General features: G+C 47.3%; 1 protein-coding gene and 1 pseudogene across 1 annotated transcript; one reads left to right on the top strand and one right to left on the bottom strand.

Moving 5' to 3' along the window:
* Positions 1 to 1155: 1155 nt before the first annotated feature.
* On the top strand, positions 1156 to 25404 carry ZBTB8B (zinc finger and BTB domain containing 8B). Its single transcript, XM_032301456.1, has 4 exons — positions 1156 to 1217; positions 9169 to 10178; positions 20514 to 20692; positions 24078 to 25404. Exons 1-4 carry the CDS (start codon positions 1156 to 1158, stop codon positions 24393 to 24395), a joined length of 1569 nt encoding a protein of 522 aa, XP_032157347.1. The 3' UTR covers positions 24396 to 25404.
* On the bottom strand, positions 16494 to 16577 carry LOC116568304 (annotated as a pseudogene).
* Positions 25405 to 25589: the final 185 nt, after the last annotated feature.

Raw genomic sequence — 25589 nt, 5'->3', positions numbered from 1 at the left:
GACTCAGTTTGGAAAACAGGATTGTTTCAAATGTAAGAATTAATTAAGACAAGGTTGTACTAGGGATTCCTGGGTGGCTCAGTGGGTTAAGCATCTGCCTTTAGCTCAGGTCATGATGGGGGGTGGGGGTGGGGTCCTGGGATCAAGTCCCCCGTGGGGCTCCAGTCCCCCGTGGGGCTCCCAGCTCAGCGAGGAGTCTGCTTCTCCCTCTCCCTCTGCTGCTCCCCCTGCTTGAGTACTCTCTCTCTAACAAATAACTAAATAAAAATCTTAAAGAAAAGAAAAAAAAAAGAGAGAACCCCTAATCCAGTATGACTGGTGACCTTACATAAAGGGAAATCTACACGCAGAGATGTTACGGGAGAAGCTCTGCGGACATGAAGAAGGCCGTCTACAGGCCGGGAGAGAGGCCTGGAGCAGATCCTCCCCTCAGAGCCCTCAAGAGGAACCAACCCTGCCCACAACTGGACTCCTAACCACCAGACCTGCGGAACAATGAGTTTCTGCGGTTGAAGCCCGTTTGTAGTACTTTGATGCCGCAGCCCCGGCCCACCCATGCACCTCCTGGGGCGGCAAGCTGGGGGAACTTGTTCGCAGCTGTCCCACAACCCGCGGTGTCGGTACTGAGCCCGCGGCACATCGCCCTCTAACCGTTTCACGTGTATCCGTGAACCTGGAAGCTTTTCAAGGGAACGGAGTGTTGCGGGGTTGAGTGGATGATATCCTTTCCCTCGTTTCCAGAATGTTCGCGGAGCGCGGGCAAGTGGAATGTGTGCGGACTGACGGGTCAGAGGTCCTGCTCTCCAGGCCGCTGGAACCCGCGCAACGCGCTCCCGGCTCTCAGCACAAAGACGCCGTACTTCGCAGGTCCCTCAATGGGACTCAGAAGACCCTGCCGAGCTCCAGCCTTCGGCAATCGCCGTTTCCTGGTATCTCGGTACTTGTAGTTTTGTCCACTCTGTCTTCGCGGGAGAAGGGAACGCTGAGACCACAACTCCCGTCACCGCGCGAGCGCGGGCGCGGTCAGAGCGCAGCCTCCGGAGGGGGCGCTGGCGCCATTGACTAACCTGCTGGCCGCAGGGCCCGCCTTCTTAAGCCCAGGAGCCCCTGTGATTGGTCAGATGCCTCGCCTCTCACGGAGGGGGCGACAGGTGAATGAAAGGGGGGCGTGTCGGTGCGCGGAGCTCGGCAGCCGCGCTGCTGGATCCGGCTGAAAGGTGAGAGCCGAGAAGCGGGGAGGATTCGGGGCGCCGCGAGAGGTCGGTCTTGGGTGGAGGGAGCGGGCAGGGAACTCCCCTCTCGGTCGGCCTCCTTTGGACCTCTCGGCCCTGGCTACTCCCGAGACCCCCACCGCGTGAACCTGAGCTGGATGACCGACCCTCCATCCCCTCCCGCGTGGGGAGGGGTAGCGTGGCGCGGCGGTAGCTGTCCCCCATTCGCTGGCATTGGGTTCTCCCTGGCGCGTCGTCCGGCTGTGTGGTCCTGGTGCCCGCCCATGGCGATGGTGCGAGGGACGGGGCGGGGGTGGTGGTGGTAATGAGGACTTGGCCAGGCTGGGGCAGTGCTCACCGCAGCGATGGTCACTTCGTCTGCAGGAGGCCCCGGGAGGGGCAAGGCCCTAGTTCCCCACCCTCAGGAGCCAAAGACAGGTCCAGTAACTGGTTCCCGTGATCTCTGCAGGGTCGTCTGGCTCTAGAAGGGGGAGGGGGGAATCCCCTTTTCTTGGGAACAGTTTAGCAGGTGAACCGAAGATGCAGTTGACCCCGAAATTTTTCCTGTGGAAATGGAAACTCTTCTCCCGTGTCGTTCCCCTCCATGGGAACGGAGGAGAGGAGTGACTTCCCCAACCCTTTTGGGGAGTCAGGTTGGCATAGTGGTTAGCATGTCTACTCTGGAATGAAACTAATTTTGGTTCCAATCCCAGCTCGGGCGTGTTAGCTATAAATCTGACCCTCAATTTCTTCCCCTGAAAAAGAGGGTACAACGATTATATCTACTGCATTAGGTTATTGTGAGATAAAACTTAATGCTTGTAAAGTACTTCTTACAGTGCTTCATGAGGAGTGGTATATTCAGTAAATGCTAGCAATAGATGAGCAGTTTCCTGTTTTCTTTTCTTTTCTTTTTTTTTTTTTTTAAAGATTTTGTTTATTTATTTGACAGACAGAGATCACAAGTAGACAGAGAAGCAGGCAGAGAGAGAGGAAGGGAAGCAGGTTCCCCGCCGAGCAGAGAGCCTGATGCGGGGCTCGATCCCACGACCCTGGGATCATTACCTGAGCTGAAGGCAGAGGCTTTAACCCACTGAGCCACCCAGGTGCCCCATCCTGTTTTCTTTTTAAGATTATATTTATTTACTTAAAGATTTTATTTATTTATTTATTTGTTTGAGACAGAGAGAGGTGGGGAGGGGCAGAGGGAGAGGGAGAAGCAGGGAGCCCCATGCAGAGCTCCATCCCAGGACCCCGAGATCATGACTGGACCTGAAGGCAGACAACTCAACCAACTGAGCCACCCAGGTGTCCCTTATTTATTTATTTTAGGGAGAGGGAGAGAGAGTGTGTGCGTGAGCCGTCAGGAGGAGCAGAACGGGAGGAAGTTGGAGGGGTAAGGATCTCAAGCTGGCTCTGTGCTGAGCACTGAGTGGAGCCAGACCAGGGGCTTCATTGATCTCATAACCCTGAAATCATGTCCTGATCCCAAAACCAACAGTCCAGTGCTTAACCACTGAGCCACCCAGATGCATACCCCCACTTTTTTTTTTTTTTTTTTTTTTTTTTTTGATGAGTAGGTATTCACTATTCTCAGGTTGCTGAGACTGAAGGAGTCTTGTCAGAGTTAGTGGGTGGAATTCAAGTCTGGTTTTGGTACCTGAATGAAGATAGTGGTGGGATCCGGGTAGGAGTCCCTGGGGAATGTGGGAGTGTGTTACAGGCAAGAGTGTTGGCATCTGCTCTCTCCTGGAGGACGTGCACTGTACCTGGTTTATTTTTTTAATCCTGGTATCTTCCTTGTGTCAGACATTGTATGGAGCCAGTCATTGTTGAATTGAATTGAAACAGTGAGAGGGCTGAGGCAGGAGGGCAGGGTCCCTGCCAGAGTGTGGATAAATGTACTTCTGGAGAGCAGTACACACAGAGAGCTTCTTTCCAGGGAGAGGTAGTGATCCTCAGCGTGTCACAGGGATGTAGGACACCGAAGGCAAGTGACATGAATAACAATTTCTACCGTACATGCCAAGTATAGGGTTGGGGACAGACTTTTGCAAAGTTAGGGAGTATTTATGTGACCCAGTAGAATCTACATTATTTGGAGCAAGAAAGCCAAAGGAGATGGGTTTGGGTACCATTGCTGGAAAAGAGCATCTTCCAGTGAAAGATGGAAGTGCCCTGGAGATAAAACCATTCTTCAGGCTAAGAGGTGTTGTACCTACACTGGTTTATCTCCCTGGTTTGCCAACTTCTTATCCCTTTGCTCCTCCTCCTTTCTCCCCTTTGTTTAAAAAGAGAAAATGAAGGAAGTACATACACATAGTAAAACACCCTAACAGTATAGAGAGGTTGAAAACAAAAAGTGAGGGTCCCTCCACATACCTCTTACCCTTAATTGCTCTTCTCAAGCGTAACTGCTGTGAACTCGTGCTTGTATAATCTTATGGAGGGAAAATCATGCATTGATTTTTCAGGATCAAATAGTACATTTGGACAGGATCATATAGTACATTTTGTTTTGCATCTTGCCTTTCTCTCTCTCTCTCTCTCTTTTTTAAAAAAGATTTTATTTATTTATTTGTCAGAGAGAGAGAGTACAGGCAGGCAGAGGTAGAGAGAGAAGCAGGCTCCCTGCCGAGCAAGGAGTCTAATGCAAGACTCGATTCTAGGACCCTGGGATCATGACCTGAGTTGAAGGCAGTGGCTTAACCAACTGAGCCACCCAGGCGCCCCTTGCCTTTTTCTCTTAATATATCTTGGTGACCTTTCCATAATGAACACGCACAACTCTAGCTCATTAAAAACATGGTTGCCTAGTATTCGCCTGTGTGATTGTACCTCATTGATTTAACTTGTCCCCAACTGGCGGACATTTCAGATCATTTTTACTTTTGCGCTAGTACTAAAACCTAGTGAATGGACATCTCTGAACTTGTAATTTGGTATTTTTTGGCAACACATCCGAAAGGGTAGATTTTTACATTGAGATTTCTGGGACAAAAGAGGTGTGCATTTTTTAAAATTTTTATATCTTATATTTATTTATTTATTTTTAAATTTTGAGAGAGAGAGAGCACATACATGAGCCGGGTAGGTGGGGGGCAGAGGCAGAAGGAGAAGGAAAGAGAGAGAATCTTAAGCAGGCTCCATGCTGGACCTAACTACCGGCTTGACTCAGGGCTTGATCTCACATCCCTGAGATCGTGCCGTGAGCCAAAATCAAGAGTCAGATGCTTAACGCACTGAGCCACCCAGGTACCCCAAAAGAAGTGTGCATTTTAAGTTTTTTTTTTTTAAGATTTTATTTATTTATTTGACAGAGACAGAGAGAGGGAACACAAGCAAGGGGAGTGGGAGAGGGAGAAGCTGGCTTCCTGCCGAGCAGAGAGCCTGTTGTGGGGCTCCATCTCAGGACCCTGGGATCATGACCTGAGCTGAAGGCAGAAGCTTAACAACTGAGCCACCAAGGTACCCCTAAGTTTTAATAAATATTGCCAAATTCCTCTCTGAAATGGTGTTCCAAATTACATCTGCATCCGCAGTGGATAGAAGCACATTGAAAAATGTGACTTTTACCAGTCTGATAGGCTTTCTTTTGGTTCTTTTTCTTTCTCTCTCTCTCTTTTTTTCTTTCTTTCTTTCTTTTTTTTTTTTTTTAACATTTTGTTCATTTATTTGAGAGGGAGAGTATGAACGGGATAGGGAAGAGCAGAGGGAGAGGGAGAAGCTGACTACCCATTGAGCAGGGAGTGTGATGGCTGGGCTCTATGCCAGCACCAATTCTAGGACAGATCCCAGGACCCTGGGATCATGACCTGAGCGGAAGGCAGATGCTTAACCAACTGAGTCACCCAGGCGCCCCTTTCTTTCAGTTCTGAAAAAGAGTGGAGTGTGACATTGAAATGTTGCATTTTCTTATATCTTGTTTTTCCCTTCATATTTTGAGAGCCAAAGGCAATGGCAGGAACTGCGGGGAAGACTTGGCTGGAGCAGTCAGAAGAAGTGGGAATGACAGTGAAACCTTAGTCCCGTGACAACTTTCAGGGTTGGTATTTTTGGGAATAGTAGAATTGTGCAGCTATCTGGCAGTTTTCCTCCTTTCTGAACCAAATGTTAATTTTACTTTGGATAAGAAAAAAATTCCAGAAATTATGACATAACTTCCTTGACTTTAAAATGAAATGAATATAAACAGATAAGAATCATCTTGATGACTTAGGCCCATCAATGATAGCCCCAGGCTACAGTTTAGTGCTGTCCTTAGGCCATTTTGAATATGTAGGAGCATTTAATATGCTTAGCTACATGGCCTCAGGCTGATATTTTGAAAAAAAATCCTGGTTCTATTTTTTTAAGTAACTTTTTTTTACCTTTTCCTAGCTGTCCGTTCTCACTTTTGTCAGTTTACTTGCTCTGAGACACTCTTCGACTTCTCTCTCTATTGGGTTGTCTAGTTTATAAACTTAATGCATCACTTGCTATAAATACATAGAAAGTAGGTGTGAATAGCCTCTTAATAAGGTTGTTGGGGGTCTGGTCTGTGCAATTAGTCTGTCTGTGCAATTAGTACACAGACCTTGGGGAGTCTCTTTTCCCAGTGGAAGGGCCCTTTTTGTGGGGAGGGAGTGTCTGATTTCTGACTGTGTGAGGTATGGTTTTGTTGCATTGTAGAAAGGGAGAGTGCTAAGGAGTTGGTTGTGGTTGGCAGCTCCAACTAGGCCTTTGTGATTCCAGTAGAGGGAGATGATGTACTGGGTTGTAGATACTTCTCTGTGTTCCATGCGTCAGTATGGAAAAGGAATAGTTGATGGCCAAGTTGATGGCCAAGTTCAGCTGCTTGTTGCTCTAAAGGCCACTACTCAAGAGAGGAGCCTGGCCACCTGGGGGGAAGGCAGGCTCTTGTCCAAAAGCCAACTCTGAGTTTTCTGCCTGGCCTAGAGATTTTTTTTTTTTTAAGATTTTACTGGGGTGCCTGGGTGGCTCAGTGTTAAGATTAAGCCTCTGCATTTGGCTCAGGCCATGATCTCAGGGTCCTGGGATCAAGCCCTGCATTGGGCTCTCTGCTCAGTGGGGGGCCTGCTTCCTGCTCTGTCTCTGCCTGCTATTCTGCCTAATTGTGATCTCTCTCTCTGTCAAAGAAATAAATAAAATCTTTTAAAAAATTATTTATTTCTTTGACAGAGAGAGACACACAGCGAGAGAGGAAACACCAGCAGGGAGAGTGGGAGAGGGAGAAGCGGGGGTGGGTGAGGGGCTTGAAACCAGGACCCTGGAGACACTTAACAACTGAGCCACCCAGGTGCCCTGGCCTAGAGATTTTTATTTTTATTTATTTATTTTTTAAAGATTTTATTTATTTGTCAGAGTGAGCACAGGCAGACAGAGTGGCAGGCAGAGATAGACAGAGAAGCAGGCTCCTGCTGAGCAAGGAGCCCGATGTGGGACTCTATTCCAGGACCCTGGGATCATGACCTGAGCCAAAGGCAGCAGCTTAACGAACTGAGCCACCCAGGCGTCCCTGGCCTAGAGATTTTTAAAGGGGTTTAACCAGTTAAGGGAGTTCAATGGTCTTTGACATTTCTTGATGATATGAAACTCAATGATGCTAGCTGCAGAATTATCTCAGTACACAGAGGTTGTGCAAGAAGGTCTGGCTCCTGGCTATCCCGGGGTTGTGCAAGAGTGCTCTGATCTTTCTGTAAAGGAGGCCAAGGTTTACAGATGCTCAAAGGGAGGTCAGTAGAGTCATCTGCGTGACCTTAAAAAAGAAAAACATTTTGTTAAAAGATTGCTGGGCTAATCAGAAAGCTGAGGCAGCTTCAAACAGACTTGCTGGCCTCTGTGGCCTGGGAGAGTTCTCTAGTTCTTCATTTTCCAAGGCCAGTGGTCTGCAGATCTCAAAGAAAGCAAATGAGTTTGGTTATAGATCAAGGGCCTTAGGTTGGTAAGCAAGGAGTTGTGTTAACTTGAAGCACATTAACCCTTAAGACCAGCTACAGTGCTGTGGCGGGATGGCTCTGTGGTTTGTATGATGGGAAGCAATGGAGGCGAGAGCTCAGTGAAGAAGGTCAGTGTCCGTCTTTCTCATCAGCTTTTGTTTTTTTTTTTTTTTTAATTTATTTATTTTATTTTTTTTTTAAGATTTTTTTTTTTTTTTTTTTTTTTTTGTCAGAGAGAGAGAGGGAGAGCGAGCACCGGCAGACAGAGTGGCAGGCAGAGTCAGAGGGAGAAGCAGGCTCCCTGCGGAGCAAGGAGCCCGATGTGGGACTCGATCCCAGGATGCTGGGATCATGACCTGAGCTGAAGGCAGCTGCCCAACCAACTGAGCCACCCAGGCATCCCAGCCGAAGGGTTTTAAACTTGATTTATACCTGTTCTACTCAGCAGTTAAGCAGGGAGTCTTCCGGGATGCCTGGGTGTCTCAGTTGGCTAAGCATCTACCTTCAGCTCAGGTCATGATCCCAGGGTCCTGGGATCGAGTCCCGCATCGGGCTTTTTGCTCAGCAGGAAGCCTGTTTCTCCCTCTGCCTGCTCTGCCTGCTGCTCCCCCTGCTTGTGCTCTCTCTCTCTCTGACAAATAAATAAATATATATATATATATATTTTTTAAAGAAGGGAGTCTTCCTTTTTACTTAGCCAACCTCCTTCGTCCAGAGCACTCTGCCAGGTTCTGTGGGGCATAGCAAATGAGCTAAGACGTGGCTCATCCCTTCAAAGGCTTGGAGTCCACTGATATTCAAGGGACAGGGCATTTTAAAATTTGAGTGAGTGAACCAATGGCTGTGGAGTCTGTCAGTGGGGAGTCTCTCATTTGCAAGAGATAGAAAACCCAACTCAGACCAGCTAAAGCAAAAAGAGACTTAATTGACTTTTGGCCCAGCATGAGTTAGGGCTCAGATGGTGTCCCTGATGCTCCTGCTTGAGCTGGACTGTCTTCTTTGTCGGGCTGGTTCCCCTGGTGGCGAGGCAGCATCTCAGAAGAGATGGAACCCCCAGTAAACACGCGTTGCCTTTTATTGCTCTGACCAAGCCACGTGGCCATCTCTGAGCTAACCCCTGCGCTCAGAAGGTGGGATACCTTGGGGCGCCTGGGTGGCTCAGTGGGTTAAAGCCTCTGTCTTCTGCTTGGGTCATGATCCCTGGGTCCTGGGATCAAGCACGCATCCGGTTCTCTGCTTAGCAGGGAGCCTGCTTCCTCCTCTCTCTCTCTCTGCCTACTTGTGATCTCTGTCTGTCAAATAAATAAATAAAATCTTAAAAAAAAAAAAGCAGGTGAGATACCTTGATTGTGTTAGCCTCTGTTCTATCTAGAGCCTGGGGGGATGGCACCGGCTTGATACAAATCACCTTGGCCAAGAATGGGGGACGGGTGGATCTCTCAAAGCCAGACAGGGCACTAAAACCATAAGAATGGTGACTGCATGCTGGCTAGCCCAAGAATCTACCATGCTTCCTTGAAGGGATGATAATAGGGGTGTGTCTCCAAGTTCCATGCCAGGATTGAGCTGTAAGTATTAGATTTGGGAATTATGTATATTTTGAGTCTTGAAGAAAGTAGAGTGTAGACATAAGAGCAGGCACTCCAGGGGATAACTGACCTGGTTTTGAGTCTTGGCTCTGTTCCAGCTGGGTCATCTCCTACCTTCTCTAAGTCTCCGATTTCCTTATCAGAAAAATGGGGACAGCATGGGTCTTTTATCATCGGGTTTTTATAAAAATTCATTGAGAGATTCCATGTAAAATGTGCAGTTCGTCCTGGTTATTTTTTGTTGTTTTTCATAAATTCACCCTGTGGGACTACCTCTAGATTTTTGTTAGATCCCCAAATAGCTGGTATCATAAAGACACTATTGAATCAGTGTTTGGGAGAAGAACGAGGAAAAAAAAAAATTAAAGCTGAACATCTTATTTGTAAGGTTGGGATTGGTGAATTAACTGGAAAAAAAAATCTTGGCAGAGATACAGGCCACGCCAGAGCAGCCGCCGCTGGTGGAGCAATGGAGATGCAGTCCTATTACGAGAAGCTGTTGGGGGAGCTGAATGAACAGCGCAAGCGGGACTTTTTCTGTGACTGCAGCATCATTGTGGAAGGGCGGATCTTCAAGGCTCACAGGAACATTCTGTTCGCCAACAGCGGCTACTTCCGAGCCCTGCTCATTCACTACATTCAGGACAGCGGGCGGCCCAGCACGGCGTCCCTGGACATTGTCACCTCCGACGCTTTCTCCACGATCTTAGACTTCCTGTACTCTGGCAAGCTGGATCTGTGCGGGGAGAACGTGATCGAAGTGATGTCGGCTGCCAGCTACCTGCAGATGAACGACGTGGTGAACTTCTGCAAGACGTACATCAGGTCGTCCCTCGATATCTGCCGGAAGATGGAGAAGGAGGCGGCGGCGGCGGCGGCGGCGGCGGCAGCGGCGGCCACGGGGGCTCATCAGGGTGATGGTGGAAGCCCCAGTTCAGGCAGGGAAGGGACCTCCTGCGATGCCAAGAGCTTGGGCTCCTCCGCAGCCGAGGGAGAGGAGAGCGTGGGCTGTCTGAGAGAGTCCCCTTGCAGTGACTACAGAGGTGGCCACCGGCTGGGACTGGTGGTGAAGGACAGCCAGGGCAGTGGCCCCGCTGACTGTGACCTCTCTATTCTGCCCAAACAGATAGAGCCCAAGGTGGAGTTTGATGCAGATGAGGTGGAGGTAGAGGGCGGTGAGCCGCTGCCACCCTATGCTGCCCCGCTCGGCCTGGCCCACATGGACGAGGCTCTGCCCGGTGGCCAGGCCATGGACTTGGCTTACGGTAACTACCACGTGAAGCAATTCCTGGAGGCACTCCTGCGCAACAGTGTGGTCCCCAGCAAAGACGAGCCAGACCATCCCTTTTCTCGGAGTTTGGAGGGAAGACCGGATGGTGCACCAGGAGCCGTTAGTTCCATGATGGATGTCCACACGGACTGGTATGGGGAGGACTCAGGTGAGCTCCATGAGCATTCAGCATCTCTGCTGGTCCTTCAGCACGTGCACCTGGGCCTCGTCAGCTCCTAGCATCATGATCATTGTCATTGTCACTGCCATCATAGTCTCCATCATCACCACATGATTACTGCCACATTATCCCTACCCCCACCAAGAGGCATTCATTGAGCACCTGCTGTATGCAGGGCATTGTCTCTTCCTCCGTGGTAGTATTTTACCTCTACGAGAGTGTAAGCATGCTGAGGGCACTCTGAAGATGTGGAAAGAACCTACAGTCTTCTGCTAATCAGCAGGGGGACTTGGGTCAAATCAGTCAATCTCTTTGGAGCTGTTTTGTTTAGAAGGTAATCATCCCTGCCTTGCCTTTCTCACAGGGTTGAGGACCGAATGAGAAGGTTCTCAGCATTTTATCTCATGTATGATCACATGTTCCAGACAGGTAAGATACTGATACATCTGTGTCAGCCGTGGTGCCTGGCACACAGTTGACAGGCACTTAAGTGTGTCATGGTCAATGGTGCTGTCTACCTGAGAATATCTAAAATGTGTTGGTATTTGGCTTTATGTGAGTAAGTTTCTTATATCTTTTGGTAGGCTTTAAAAAATAATAGTAATAACTTGTTATTAATATATTTATATTATAATTAATAATAATCAATATACTGATACTTAATAATAATCTTTTACTTATTAATGTTGATATCTCCAAAGACATGTGTGTTTTAATTAAATCATCAACCTTAAACTAGCTTTTATATCAAATATTTTCCTTTGGTAGGCTTTTGTGTTTTAAGAGCTCTTGCTTGTCTCCCTGAACAACTCTGAGAGATGAGTTGACATGACTAACTCCTCTTAACAGGCGGGGTAATTGTTGCAAAATGTCTTGTAGAAGATTGAAATAGACTTGGCTGCCACCTTACTGATGAAAGTACCCTATAGCTTCCAGAACCTCAAGCCAAGAAATTAATGAATCCCAATTTAAATTCACTCTTCAATACTGAACGGTGAAAGCATTTTAGATAAAGGAGATCAGCCACTTTTATTCGTTACTAAATGGTTATCTCGAGATGTTTAATTTCATTTTTTAAAGCAAGAACACTCTGTATGTCTGATTAAAACTAGGCTTGAAAACTCGAAAATACTGTTTCCGAGCCTCAGTGACAACACTGGCTTAACCAGCATTTAGAAGGTAGAGGCTGTTTTCATGAACACGCTGTAGGAACAGCTTGACATCTCATTTCCGTGCAGAATAGCCCTTCGCAGACAGTGACCATCCTTTCACATCCACTAGACCCTCATGAGTTTGGCAGAAGAGTTGGGAAACTGAGACCCATGAGGGTTTGGGGGAATTTCCTAAGAATGCAGAGCTGCTAAGTGGCAGAGCTAAAGCGAGAAACCTGGGCTGGCTTCATTTCACTCAGACAAACAGTGCAGATAGCACAAATGAACAGAGGATTTCAGTGCCATGATTTTATCTTTCAGCCCCTCTGCCTATAAGCACAAACATCAAAAAAGAATAATGCAGGGACGCCTGGGTGGCTCAGTTGGTTGGGCAGCTGCCTTCGGCTCAGGTCATGATCCCGGCGTCCTGGGATCGAGTCCCACATCGGGATCCTTGCTCCGCAGGGAGCCTGCTTCACCCTCTGACTCTGCCTTCCACTCTGCCTGTGCTCACTCTCGCTCGCTCTCTCTCTGACAAATAAATAAATAAAATCTTAAAAAAAAAAAAAAAAAAAGAATAATGCAGCCATATGCCCTTGTCATTTAAGTCCAGTCGATCAGTCTATAAAGTCAGGTTTCCAGCTAGAAGGTGCTGTGGTCAAGGCAGCCACCCTGGCCCCTGGCCATGTCGTTGTCTGCCAAGTTTTGATCCTATTCACATGGCTCCTGGGCAAATGTATTCCAAATGTCAAGGCACAGAGTAGGACTGATGTGTTCGGTCATTCATTTATTTGCTCAGATATTTAAGGACCTTCATGGTAAAGATATAAAGGTAAGTCAGACACAGATTCAGCCCTCAAAGTGCTGCTGGTGTCTTTGAGGAGGTACGATATGTGTCATTGGCATCACGTGATAGAGAGACACTAGGGCAGGAAGGCGGATGGAGGTGTGACTTTCACAGTAGTCCAAAAGCCAGAGAACTGGCTTCTGCCTGGGAGGGAAGCATTATGAAAGTGGCATCTGAGGCTAAGGAGAGGAGAGAAATTGATTGGATTGATTATTGGGTACGATTATGGAAAACCTTAAATGCTAAGAGGTGAGGTTTTGTCTGTAGGTGCAGGGGAATTTTTTGGTAGTTACTGAGCTTGGGGGTGTGCAGGTCCTGTGCTTGGGGGAGATTAATTTGGCCTCAGCACCAGATGGTGTGGAAATGGGAGTTGAGGGCAGGGAGACAGTCAGGCGGGTGTCGCGATCATTCCGTACCCATACCTCTAGGTCCAGCCATGTTGTTGCAAATGACAAGATCTCATCCTTTTTTATGTCTGAGGAATATTCCACTGTGTGTGTGTGTGTGTATGTGTGCACACACATATACTTTCTAAAATCACAATTTCTTTATCCATCCAACTATCAATAGACACAGGCTGCTTCCATATCTTAGCTATTGTAAATCATGCTGCAATAAACATAGGGGCCCATATATCTTTTCAAGTTAGTATTTTTGTGTTTTTAGGGTAAATTCCCCATAGTGGGATTGGAGAGACCTACATACTGTTTTCCACAGTGGCTGTGCCACTTTGCATTCCCACCGGCCATGCACAAGTGTTCCTTTTTCTTCACATGCTTGCCAACACTTGCTAGTTCTTTTTGATTCTAGTCATTCTGACAGGTGTGAGATGGTAGCTTACTGTGGTGTTGATTTGTATTTTCCTGATGATAAGTGATGTTAAGCATCTTTTCCTATGTCTGATGGCCATTCATTCTGTATGTCCTCTTTGGAAGAGTGTCTACTCAAATCCTTTGCCTATTTTTTAATCAGATTGGTTTTTATTTTTATTTTTTTAATTTTTTAAAAAGATTTTAATTATTTATTTGACAGAGATCACAAGTAGGCAGAGAGGCATGCAGAGAAAGAGGGGGAAACAGGCTCCCTGCTGAGCAGAGAGCCTGATGCAGAGGTCGATCCCAGGACCCTGAGATCATGACCTGATTCAAAGGCAGAGGCTTTTTTTTTTTTTTTAAAGATTTTATTTATTTATTTGACAGAGAGAAATCACAAGTAGATGGAGAGGCAGGCAGAGAGAGAGGGAAGCAGGCTCCCCGCTGAGCAGAGAGTCCGACGCGGGACTCGATCCCAGGACCCCGGGATCATGACCCGAGCCGAAGGCAGCGGCTTAACCCACTGAGCCACCCAGGCGCCCGAGAGATGCTATCTTATTTAGTGTTGACAAGGAAAGCCTTTCTAACAAGTCGCCTTTGAGAAGAAACTGCAAGGGACAGGGAGAGCAAACTGCAAGGCAAATCAGAGAGAAGAACAGTCTAGGCGAGGGAAGAGCAAGGTGCAAAGGCCCAGGAGCGGGTCACAGTTGGCAAGTGAACGAGAGGAATCGCAGGGTGCTGCTGGGGCTGGAGTGGCGTGGGCAAGGCAGAGAGTGCCAGGGGATGAGGTCAGACCAGGTGGGCTCCTAAAGTCCAGGAGGCGGCCTTTGGGTCTTCCTCTGAGAAGGGACAACACTAGAGAGTCTCAGCTGAGAGTGACTTGAAGTGCCATATCGTAAAAGGATCGCTGTGGGTAGTGTATGTCATAATCTCCAAAGTGGTCTTCTTGGCTAGGACTGTACTACCTCTCAAGGTCGAACAGACCAGATTTCCTAATGGCTTGTATGAGTGATATGAGAAAAAGAGAAGTTAAGGGTGATCCTCAGGTCTGTAGCTCGAGCAGTTGATTTAAACATGTTATGTTTGCGATGCCTCTTGGATCTCCAAGTGGAGATGTTCACTAAGCAGTTGTTCCTGTCTGCTTGGGGTTTCAGGGGGTGGGGGGAATCACAGCTGAGCTATACATTTGGGAGTCATTAATGGGTCCATGGAATTTGAAACCTATAGATCCCGTGAACTTATGGTTGTAGAAGAAGGTAAGAGATTTACGCACTGTGCCCTGGGATACTCCAACATGTAGAGGTCAGAAAAATAGGGCCCAGTCAAGGAGATGGGGAGAGGGCAGGCAGGGAGGTAGGAGGAGAATTGAGAGTGATGGGTGTGCCGGGAGGAGAAGGTGTTTCAGGAGAAAGGAGACATCAGCTATGTCCAGGTCTGCATGGAGGCAGAGAGAGAACTGATCACTGGGAAGTTCATTGGCAGGCTTGACCAGAGTAGTGTCGATGAAGGGGGGGCAAGAGACCAAAGGGCTTGAAACAGAGCTGGGGAAGTAGAGGTGAAGACAGTGAGTATTGATGCTTCTTTCAAGCGGTTTTGCTGGGAAGGGGACTGAGAAGTGCACCAGCAGCTGAAGGGGCATGTGAGGTTGAGGTTTTTATGAAGGTGGAGGTTCTAAAAGCCTGTTTGTTTAGTGAAGGGAACGCTCCAGGAAAGGAAGATAACTGATAGTGGGAGAGAGGGACATTTGATAGAGTGCGGGCCGGCGGGGTCCCTGTCCAGTGGTGAGGATGGTCACTAAGAAGGACAGTTGAATCAAAGGAACAGGAGTGGAAGCACCCCTTATGTGTTTGGGGGTGGAGGGGAGGGCTTGGGGGTGGCTGGGACCATGTAGAGGTTCTCTTCTGATTGCTTCTCATCAGTTAGAAGCAAAGGTCGGGGCGCCTGGGTGGCCCAAATGGTTAAGTGTCAGTCTTTAGCTCAGGTCATGATCTTGGGGTCTTGGGATCGAGCCCCACGTCAGGCTCCCTGCTCAGTGGGGAGTCTGCTTCTTCCTCTCCTTCTGTATCTCCCCTTTGATAGTGCTCTTTCTCTTTCTCTCTGTCTCTCAAATGAAAAAATTAAATCTTAAAAAGAAGCAGAAGCAGTAGCAGCAGTAAGGACAGTGGCTGAAAGGGAGGAGGGGACAGTGAGGGGGCGGAGACCTGAGCAGAGGGAGGGTGTGGAATAGTCCCCGAGGAGAGTGGGAGAGAGTGAGCCAGGGGAATATTTAGGGTGCTTGGGCAGAACCAAGGGCTCTGATATGGGTGCTCAGAGGGTGACGGTTAGATGGATTCAAAGCGAGACCAGAACACACAGTTGTGTATATTTCACCGGTGATGTTAACTTGCCTTGTTTCAGGTATGGAATGGGCATAGACTTGTATTTAACCAGAATTTAGGTTTAACCAGGTGAATACAGACAGAGGGAGAGAGAGGACCCAGGCAGTTAAGGGTGGATGTGAAGGAGTGATTTCGGTGATGGACTGTGGGCACTGTACTGGGGAAGTAGAGGCATAAGACCCCAAGGAGGGGAAGGACGGTAAAATGGTGGCAGAGTCTATTGGCTTGGTCCCAACTGAGAAGGGGCACTTAGGGGGTGAGCTGGAAACCTATGAAATAGGAATTGGAAAGTGGAGAGCTTGATATGTGGCCTATGGAGCAAATGCAGCTATTGGAAATATCTGGGTAGGGGGCCATGATTCTCACTCTCAGCTACACACTAGGCAGAGGGCTTTAAAAATCTAATAGTTGGGTAGAGATTGGACATCAGTTTGTTTTTTGGCTTTTTTTTTTTTTAAGTTTCCCAGGTGATTCTTTTTTTTTTTTTTTAAGATTTTATTTATTTGATGGACAGAGATCACAAGTAGGCAGAGAGGCAGGCAGAGAGAGAAGGGGAAGCAGGCTCCCCACTGAGCAGAGAGCCCGATTCGGTGCTCAATCCTAGGACCCTGAGATCATCACCTGAGCTGAAGGCAGAGGCTTTAACCCACTGAGCCACCCAGGCGCCCCTCCCAGGTGATTCTAATATGCACACGGAGTTGAGAATTCTTGGTCTAGGATCAGGTAGCTGAGGTGGGGCGGAAGACAAGATCTTTGGAAGAAAGGAGGTCAAGGAACAGAGAGGCCAGGGTGCCGGAAGGGTCATTTTCGCTACTCACACCAAGAATTACGCCAGGAGTTGTATTTGAAGGCAAGGTGACCAAATCTCCCCAGAATGAGGAGGTGACCTCGGGGCTCCGGGATGATGGTAATAAGGAGAGGGAGCCGTGCTCTCGTTTGCTGGTGTGAGCTTCGAAAGATCTTAAGGTTTGCAAGGATGGAGGGAGGGATAGTGGTCTGGAGATGACACTGAATCACGAGGCGGCTCTGACTCACATCCGACTCAGGGGAGTCAGGGTGATGGGGTAGGGAAGCTGGGTGTTCCGGGGAGGCCCAGGCCTTAATAAAGCAACCACTCCAATTGGCTGAAGATTCTCAATTAGCAATAATCGCGCCTCGGATAAACCTCATTGGCTACGATACTGCCACTGCGCAAAGCTTGGCTGAAGATTCTCAAAACTGTATTCTTCCCTTCTGCGCCTAAACTCCAGATGTTTCTGTCTAACCCAGATATGCCCCCCAGGGATGCTCTGGGCCTTCCCCAGACTGAACCCCTCATTCCTCTAGTGCCTGCTTTTCCTCCTGTGTTTTCTACTTCAGTTTATTCCGCCACCATCCACCAGGTCAGCTGACGCAGGATCTGTGTCCTTTCGATCTTCTCTTTCCCTTGTCTGCCCTCCCGCAGGTGGTCACGGAGCACTGTTCATTTTACTTCACATGTGTGTCTCCTCCTCTCTGCCCCGAGGTCAGTGCTTTAGTTTCCGACATTTCTCGTCCTCTCCCAGCTGTTCTTCCTGCCTTGAATCTTCCCTCTCCTCAGTCCTTTTCCTACAAAGTTCGGGGTGACGCAGTCGGTTAAGTGTCCCACTCTTGGTTTTGGCTCACGTCATGACCTCAGGTTCGTAAGACTGAGCCCCACAGTGGGCTCTGCCCTCCCTGCAGAGTCCGCTTGAGACTCTCTGTTTCTCTCCCTCGGCCCCTCTACCCCCGCACCCTCTCTCTCTCAAATAAATAAATAAATATTTGGGAAAAAAATTAATAAGCTCCTTCTACTGCATTGTCTTCTGAGGGATCTTTTAAAACTAAAATCTAGGGGCAGCTGGGTGCCCTAGTTGGTTAAGCGTCTGCCTTCAGCTCAGGTCATGATCCTGGAGTTCTGGGATCGAGCCCTGCATTGGGCTCCTTGCTCAGTGGGTGATTGCTTCTCCCTCTGCCTTTGCCCTGCTCCTGCTCTCTCTCTCTCTCTCTCTCAAATAAATAAACACAAGCTTGAAAAAAAAAAAAAAAAAAAAAACCTCAAATCTGACTGTGTACTTCCCCTCCTTAAAATTCTAGCCTCTTACAGAATGAAGTCCAAGTTCCTGAACACGTCAGAATCATGATGGTAATGATTCTTGTCTTTCTTTTCATTGCTATATCCCCAGGGCCTAGAACACAGCCTGACACATAGTAGATGCTCAGTATAAATCTGTTGAATAAATGATTGACCATGGCCTTCACAGTCTGGTTCTTGCTGCTTCTGCAGCCTCATTTGTCATCCTCCCTTCCCTTTCTGCTTAATATTCTATTTTCTCACTTACCTCTATGCCTGAGCCTATATATTCCTCTGTCTGAGATACCTTTCTCTGTCCTGAACTCCTGGTGAACTCCTATTCATCCTTTAGCATATGTGCTGCCGAAGCGAGCACTCCTATTCATCCTTTAAAACCTTGTTCAAAGATCACCTGTCCTGTGAAATCTTCTCTGAACTCCTAAAGTGAATTCATTACTTTCTTGTCTATGCTTCTTCATCATTTGGACTTTGCACGTGTTACATTATATTGCATGAATTTGTTTACATGTCTTTCTTTCATGCCAGACTCAACATCTTGAGGGAAGAAATGGGTGTCTTGGTAAAGATGGACCTTATTAGCACAGTGTCTGGCATGTATAGGCGTTCAAATGAACAGTTGTATTGGTGAGATCAGACCATGAGAGAGGAAGGAAAGTGTGGTAATTCTTAATTTTCTGATGAAGATAGAGTTAACAGTTGGTCTTTCCAAGGACTAATGCTGGACCCATTTTACATAATGTTTTGGTAGATAGTTGAGAAGAAAAGTGAAGTGTAATGCCAGGCTAGTGGGATTAGATAGCAGGAAGATTCCACAGTACTGGAGGAGTGAGCAGGAAACTGGCATCTTAGACCCAATGCGCTCAGTGAGAAATTTTAGTATATGTGCTGCCGAAGCGAGCACAATGCGCTCAGTGAGAAATTAAATAATCCAACGTATGTAGGTAATTACGAGCCAAGAGCTGGTGCTTTATTCTAGAAAACAGGTTTTGGGGTCACTATAGATGATGCAAAATGTTAGGCATTATCAGGCTGGGAACTCAAGACGGGAGAAAATAATCTCCACTCTTGGGTTGAGTTGTGTTGGGAATGACGTTGGGTTCTAACTTGCGATTCAGCTTGCCATACATTTGGCAGCACCTCCAAAAAGAAAAAGCCCAGGTAGGTATTCTGAGAAGGTCCCAGAGAAAAGAAATTACTCCGGTGTTGAGAGAAACCACAGAGCCTGGACTGCTTCATGAGTAAAGAAACACCAAGGAGAGGATGATGGTAACAAAAATGGCTGACATTTCTGAGCTCTTACTATGTGCTCGGCGCTGTGCTTTAGGTATTATTTCATTTCATTCACAGTCCTTTAAGGTGGGAACTAGTATCATCCCTATTTTACAGATGAGAAAAGTGAGGCACAGAGAAGTTAAGGGAGATGTCCAAAGTCATATGGCTGGCAAATGGAGAAGTGGGGACTTGAACCCAGATTTCAATGCCTGGAAATCTTGAGTCACTAATGCCTTCCTGTAGGATGTGGTATGACCAAAGTCTATTAAATCCTGAAGGTTGTGGATAGAGAGGACATGTCTTGGAATACTGCAGTAAGGGTACTCGGGAAACTTGAAAGAAGAGTTTTGTATGTGGGAGGATAATCGTGTTGTCATCTTAATGGTTGTACAAGCAAGGTGGGGAAAAAAGAGTTGAAAAAAGATTTAAGTGAATCTCTGGATATTTGACGATTTCAGACCTATAGACTTTTATTTTTTTTTAAAGATTTTATTTATTTATTTATTTGACAGATAGAGATCATAAGTAGGCAGAGAGGCAGGCAGAGAGAGAAGGGGAAGCAGGATCCCTGCTGAGCAGAGAGCCCAGGACCCTGGGATCATGACCTGAGCTGAAGGCAGAGGCTTTAACCCACTGAGCCACCCAGGCACTCCACTTTTTTTTTTTTTTTTTTTTTAGATTTTATTTATTTATTTGATAGAGTGAGAGAGGGAACACAAGCAGATAGAGTGGGAGAGAGAGAAGTAGGCTTCCCGATGAGCAGGGAGCCCAATGCGGGGCTCAGTCCCAGGACCCTGGGAGTATGACCTGAGCTGAAGGCAGATGCTTAACGACTGATCCACCCAGGCTCCCCCAGATCAATAGACTTAATACGAATTCCAGTTGAAAGTGTGCATCACAGTACACATCTGCACATGCCTGGAACTCTTCTTAGGCCCTCTTGTCCTAGAATGTATGCATCCTGATCCAGGGGTCTGGCTTATCGTAACAGAGGGTTCCAAACTTTTAAGGCTCATGAAATCAATTCAGGAGATCAGTGTTGGTCGGGTCAGGCTGCTACAGCAGAATGCCACAGACTGAGTGGCTTAAACAACAGAGATTTATTTTCTCACATTTCTGGAGGCTCAGAGTCCAAGATCAAGGTGACGGTAGGGTTGTTTTCTTCCTGGCTTGCAAACGACTACCTTCTTGCTGGTCCTCATCTGGCCTTTTCCGCTGTGCATGAACAGAGAGAGAATGAGATCTCTGGTGTCTCTTCCTCAAATTATAAGGACACCAGTCCTATCAGATTAAGGATCTACCCTTAAGACCTCATTGAACCTTAACTACCTCCCTATCTCCAAATATAGTCACCCTGGAGGTTAGGCCTTCAATGTATAAATTTGGGGAGATGAAACTCCATGCATAACAGGGTCTCCATCAGCACTGCCTGCAAATGAAAACAGAGACTATAGACTCTGTCAGAATGAGGGTTATTTTGGGAATTTTCCAGCTATCCACTTGAAGACTTGTGACTCCTGAGGTTGTAATGTGTCTCTAACTATGAGCCACAGAGAAGTTTGAAAGCCATATGTCATTCCTTGCAACCTTGTATCAGAATCCCACTTTACCCTCTGGCTGACTGGCAGCCAGACAAAGACTTGGATTTTGTAGTGTCTTGCTGTGAGCTGGTGGTAAAGGTGATGTCCTCTGTCTGGATCCGGGCTGGCGAAATTCCCCAGATCCCTATCACGCAGTGTCACTGATGCTTACAACCCATTTGGTTCCCCAGGTGACGTGCTGGTGGTCCCCATCAAGCTTCACAAGTGTCCTTTCTGCCCTTACACCGCCAAACAGAAAGGCATCCTTAAGCGGCATATCCGCTCACACACAGGTGAGCGGCCTTACCCCTGTGAGACCTGTGGCAAGAGGTTCACGCGACAGGAGCATCTGCGGAGTCACGCCCTGAGCGTAAGTGTCTGGGCTGGAAAATCTTTTGTGGTGGGTGGGGAGAGGGATCCTGAGATTTGCCTAAGGTGAGGGTGAACCAGCCTGCCCATTACTTCTCCGTCCACTGGAATATTTTCAGAGAACTTTAAACATGTGTTTCTACTTAATTAAAGCTGGGTTGGTGGCGCTTAGAGAAAGTTAAAGCTTATATAAGAGACTAGTTTTCTTAGACTCAAAAAGGTTTTTTTTTTTTGTTTTTGGTGTTATTTATTAGAGAGAGAAAGGGCGAGAGAACACAAGCATGGGAAGCTGCAGAAGGAGAGGGAGAAGCAGGCTCCCCACTGAGCAGGGAGCCTGATGCGGGGTTCGATTCAAGAACCCTGGGAATCCTGGGAACGCTGGGATCATGACCTGAGCCGAAGGTAGCCGCTGAACTGACTGAGCCACCCAGGCACCCCGACTCAAGAAAGTTTAGATCCTGGTCAGGGATGGTTGTCATAAGGCAGAGAACAGTGGGCGTGGACAGGGGACTGTGGTCTGTTCTCACCACTGTGATGCCAAAGGCGAGAAAAGCACACCTTCAATTTTCCACCCAATGTGGTTCCTGGGTATGGAGAAAGCACGTGCTGCTATTTCTAAGCCACCTGTGGGCGGCAAAGAGGACTCCAGACCCAGGGGACCTCTCCTCCCATTGGCTGCCTCCTGGCCTTCTGTCTCCCATGTGAGTGGTTAATTCCCACCAGCTAAAAGGCAGTCGGGCCATTTAGGAAGGTGTTATATTTAAGATCATCTTTGAGCAAGGCAATCAGTCTTTGGAAGATCAAACATAAAAAAGGTTTGGACTTCAGAGATCACTATCAAGAATGTGAGAACCCATAGAATGGGAGAAAATACTAGTGAATCCTTTATCTGCTAAGGATCTAGTAACCATAATATATAAATAACTCTTCCAGTTCAACAATAAGAGACAAATTACCAAATTAAACAACAGATATGAATAGACATTTCTCCAAAGAAGATACACAAATGTCCAGTAAGAACATGAAAAGATGCTCAACATCACTAATCATTAGGAAAATGCAGGTCAAAGCCACAGTGAGCTACCACTTCAAACACACTACTGTTGCTATCATTGAAGAGCAGGTAATAAAATGTTGGCAAGGAGGTAGAGGAACTGGAACGCTCATATACTGCTGGTGGGAACATAAAATGGCACAGCCACTGTGGGAAACAATTTGGTGGGTCTTCAGAGTTAAGCATAAAATTACCGTAGGTCCCAGCAATTCTATGTCTAAGTGTATACCCAAGAGAACTGAAAACATACATTCGCACAAAAATGTACCTGCACACAAAGGTTCATAGCAGCATTATTCCTAGTAGCCAAAAAGTGGAAATAACCCAAGTGTCATCAACTGAGGCATGAGTCAACGAAGTGTGGTCTGTCCCTGCAACGGACCCTTATTCAGCCATAACATGGAATGACGTTCTGATTCATGCTACAACAGGGAGGAGCCTTAAAAGCATTAAGACTTTAAGCATTTATTAATAATTAATAATAATTAAGCATTTCGGGGTGCCTGGATGGCTCAGTGGGTTAAAGACTCTGCCTTCGGCTCAGGTCATGATCTCAGGGTCCTGGGATCGAGCTCCACATCGGGCTCTCTGCTCAGCGGTGAGCCTGCTTCCCCCTCCCTCTCTCTCTCTCTCTGTCTGCCTCTCTGTCTACCTGTAATCTCTGTCTGTCAAATGAATAAATAAAATCCTTAAAAAAATAATTAAGCATTTCTACATGAAAGAAATTGGTCACAAAAGGCCACGTCTTATATGAGTTCCTTGATATGAGATACATAAGATGGGCAGGCCCATGGAGATAGAGTAGATCAGTGATTACCAGGGGCCCAGAGGATGTTGGATGGGAAGGGGGTGGCAGTAAATAGATACCTACTTTCTTTCTGGGGTGATGAAAATGTTCTGGAATTAGAGGGTAGGGATAGTTGCACAATCTTGTGAATATACTAAAAACCACTGAATTGTATGCTTTTCAAAGGCGGTATGTGAGTTGTAGTTTGGAAAGAATCCAGATTTAAGGTAAGTCCAAGGTTTTTGACCGTTTCTACTCTCAGGGCTGGCCCCAACCACACCCATCTGAGAGCGGGCTTTTCCCTTAGCGTCAAGTTTTTAATTGTCCTCCCGCCCAAATTACTTCTCCAGTCTGTCTTGGCAGAGTAGGTTCCTGGTGCCCCAAGGATAGTTCACTGGTTGGAATCCTTATTCCCTCTATCTTTCCCTGTTATACAAGGTCCAGTCTACTGCAGCCTAAAGAGGTGGTATTCAAAGGCCCTGTCAGGTACGAAGGTCATGGACATGCTCAGGTTGGGTAAGGTTGGAGGATTAGTGTAGAAAGCCCAGGAGACCCCCTGGAAGGCAGGAACATTGGCCAGGATGTAGGGCAGCTCCAGAGAGCTTGGTGTTGAGTTATTGGCCTTTGACCTCCATCATTTCTCTGTCTTTACCTCTTGTGTGCGTCCTGCATCCAGAACTCTCCATAGGAGAGGCTTTGGTTCACAGACTCCCTCTAGGCTGGAGCTCCTGAAGAGTGCAGCCTATATGGAAGGGGTCCTGGAGCTGCTGCCCTAAGGAGGGACTGCGTGGGGTAGGAGATCAGGTTCTTTTTTCTAGCTTGCAAAGTGCTTCTCGTAGGCAAGGAGTGCATTTCTCAAAGAAGAGGTAAGGACAGAGCGCTCGCCACATTTGGAGAAGATGCCATCCAGCAAGTCTACCTTCCTAATAACTAGACAATTGCGGGTACATAAAACCCATGCCTAAAATCCACACCCGTTCCCTGAATGCCCTTTCTATGCCAGGCATAGGGTTATAGTAACAAATGTGACAGAGAACATGAATGAGAACAGTCTCTGCCTTCTTGGAGCTTGTAGTCTAGGGAATTTACTAACCATTTATTAGAAATTCAACAGAGGGGGGCACCTGGGTGGCTCAGTCGGTTAAATGACTGGCTCTTGGTTCTGCTCAGGTCATGATCTCAGGGTTGTGGGACTGAGCCCTGCATGGGGCCCTGGGCTCAGTACAGAGTGTGCTTGAGATTCTCTCTCTCCCTCTGCCCCTCTCTCTGCTCACTCTCTCTAAATACACAAATAAAATCTAAAAAAAAAAGTCAATAAAGGAAGAAGGATAAGGGAGAATATATATTTGGGCACCTAACCTGGCCCACAGCATCAGGGAAGACTTTCTTCCAAGGCATTCCTAGCAGGGCAAGTCTTGGCAAAGGGGAGGTGGGCAGGGTCCTCACATGTCCGAGGGCTCCGGGGCAGAAGCGCCTGGGTGAGGCAGAGGCTGTGGCCGAGAGAGCGAGGTGGAGAGCGCTTACCAGCTGCGTGTGTGATTGTAGGTGCACAGATCCAACCGTCCGATCATCTGCAAGGGTTGCAGAAGAACCTTCACGAGTCAACTGTCCCAGGGACTGCGGCGCTTCGGGCTGTGTGACAGCTGCACCTGCGTTACCGACACACACGACGAGGATGACGATCTGATGCCCATCAACCTTAGCCTGGTGGAGGCTTCGTCCGAAAGCCAAGAAAAGAGTGACACGGACAATGACTGGCCCATCTATGTGGAGTCTGGTGAGGAAAATGACCCTGCTGGAGAGGATTCTGATGACAGACGGCGGATTCGGTCCTACTTGTCCGATCGAGAGACACTTACGTAGCAGTCCGTTTCCGTGGGGGAGAGGTTTTAGAATTTGTTTTTGCTCGTTCTGTGTTCGAAAGCTGCCATCTGTCCAATTTTCTGGAACCCCGAGAGGAACCTTTTTTTTTTTCTTTCACTGTTCCTCTACATGCATTTTTGTTAGATTACATACAAAGATTGGACCTTGTGAGTCGAGGGACTAATGACTTCTTAGTGGAATGCTCTTGGTTTTGGAGGGCTTTGCTGAGTTAATTCTGAGAGAGGCAAGGCTGGTCCCAAGGTTCCCCATTCTTCCTGTCGTGCACCCAAACTCTGGTTAGGAGAGAGAGAAGAAAATCTCCATGCTTGTTTTCATATTGTCTCACTCGTCTACATGCCTTTCTTGTCGGCCTTTTTCTCTGTAAAGGTGAGTGAGAATAGCTCGAGTCGAGTCTCTCTTTTGTCTCTCCTAATGGATCCCATAGTTTAGTTTTCTGGTGAAGGCTTAAAGAGAAAGCTTCATGACATAAGGCAGGCAGGGCTGTTTGGCTACGTGATTGTAAAGGTACTTTCTAACTGTAAGCCTGCAATTTTAATGACTGAAAGTATTTATGTGCACACAAACATGGAAATGGATGAAGAGGTTCCCAGGATTCTCTGACTTGCCCAGCTAAATTAAATTTGAAGTTAGCCCCTGGGAAGGGAACCTGTGAGCCTGGTTTCCCTGTCTGGTTTGGTATTTGACAATCCTACACACACAGATCACCTGTCTTGCGATCATAAAACAAGTCCTTTGGGTGAAATTCAAAATACTCCTGCTTTCCCCAGCCATTTTCCAGAGCTGCTATTGTGTAATTTGGAAATGTAGCTGCTGCTCAGAGTCTCCTGCTTTGATTATGACTAGAACTTTAATTGGAGGGAAAGTGCAAGCCTATATAAACAAGTTGAGTTTCCAAATTGTTTACCTTTTAAAAGCACCTCTGGAGGGAAAGAGAAGGTTGGTAGAAGAACAGGTTTTTAAAATTTTTATTTTTATTTATTTATTTGACAGAGAGAGATCACAAGTAGGCAGAGAGACAGGCAGAGAGAGGAGGAAGCAGGCTCCCTGCCAAGCAGAGAGCGTGATGCGGGACTTGATCCCAGGATCCTGGGATCATGACCTGAGCCAAAGGCAGAGGTTTAACCCACTGAGCCACCCAGGTGCCCCAAAGAACAGGCTTTTAAAACTATTCTG

This window comes from Mustela erminea, chromosome 10 (assembly GCF_009829155.1).
Source record: "Mustela erminea isolate mMusErm1 chromosome 10, mMusErm1.Pri, whole genome shotgun sequence".
Taxonomy (NCBI): domain Eukaryota; kingdom Metazoa; phylum Chordata; class Mammalia; order Carnivora; family Mustelidae; genus Mustela; species Mustela erminea.
Note: the sequence above shows the minus strand (reverse complement) of the source record. Positions and strands in the feature narration are given on the sequence as shown.

What these genes read in the sequence shown, in the direction of transcription:
- ZBTB8B (XM_032301456.1), top strand. Translation starts at nt 1,156, where the DNA reads ATGAAAGGGGGGCGTGTCGGTGCGCGGAGCTCGGCAGCCGCGCTGCTG. An exon ending in CTGGTATGGGGAGGACTCAG is followed by an intron (nt 10,179 to 20,513) that starts GTGAGCTCCATG and finishes TTGGTTCCCCAG; the next exon opens with GTGACGTGCTGGTGGTCCCC. An exon ending in TGCGGAGTCACGCCCTGAGC is followed by an intron (nt 20,693 to 24,077) that starts GTAAGTGTCTGG and finishes GTGTGATTGTAG; the next exon opens with GTGCACAGATCCAACCGTCC.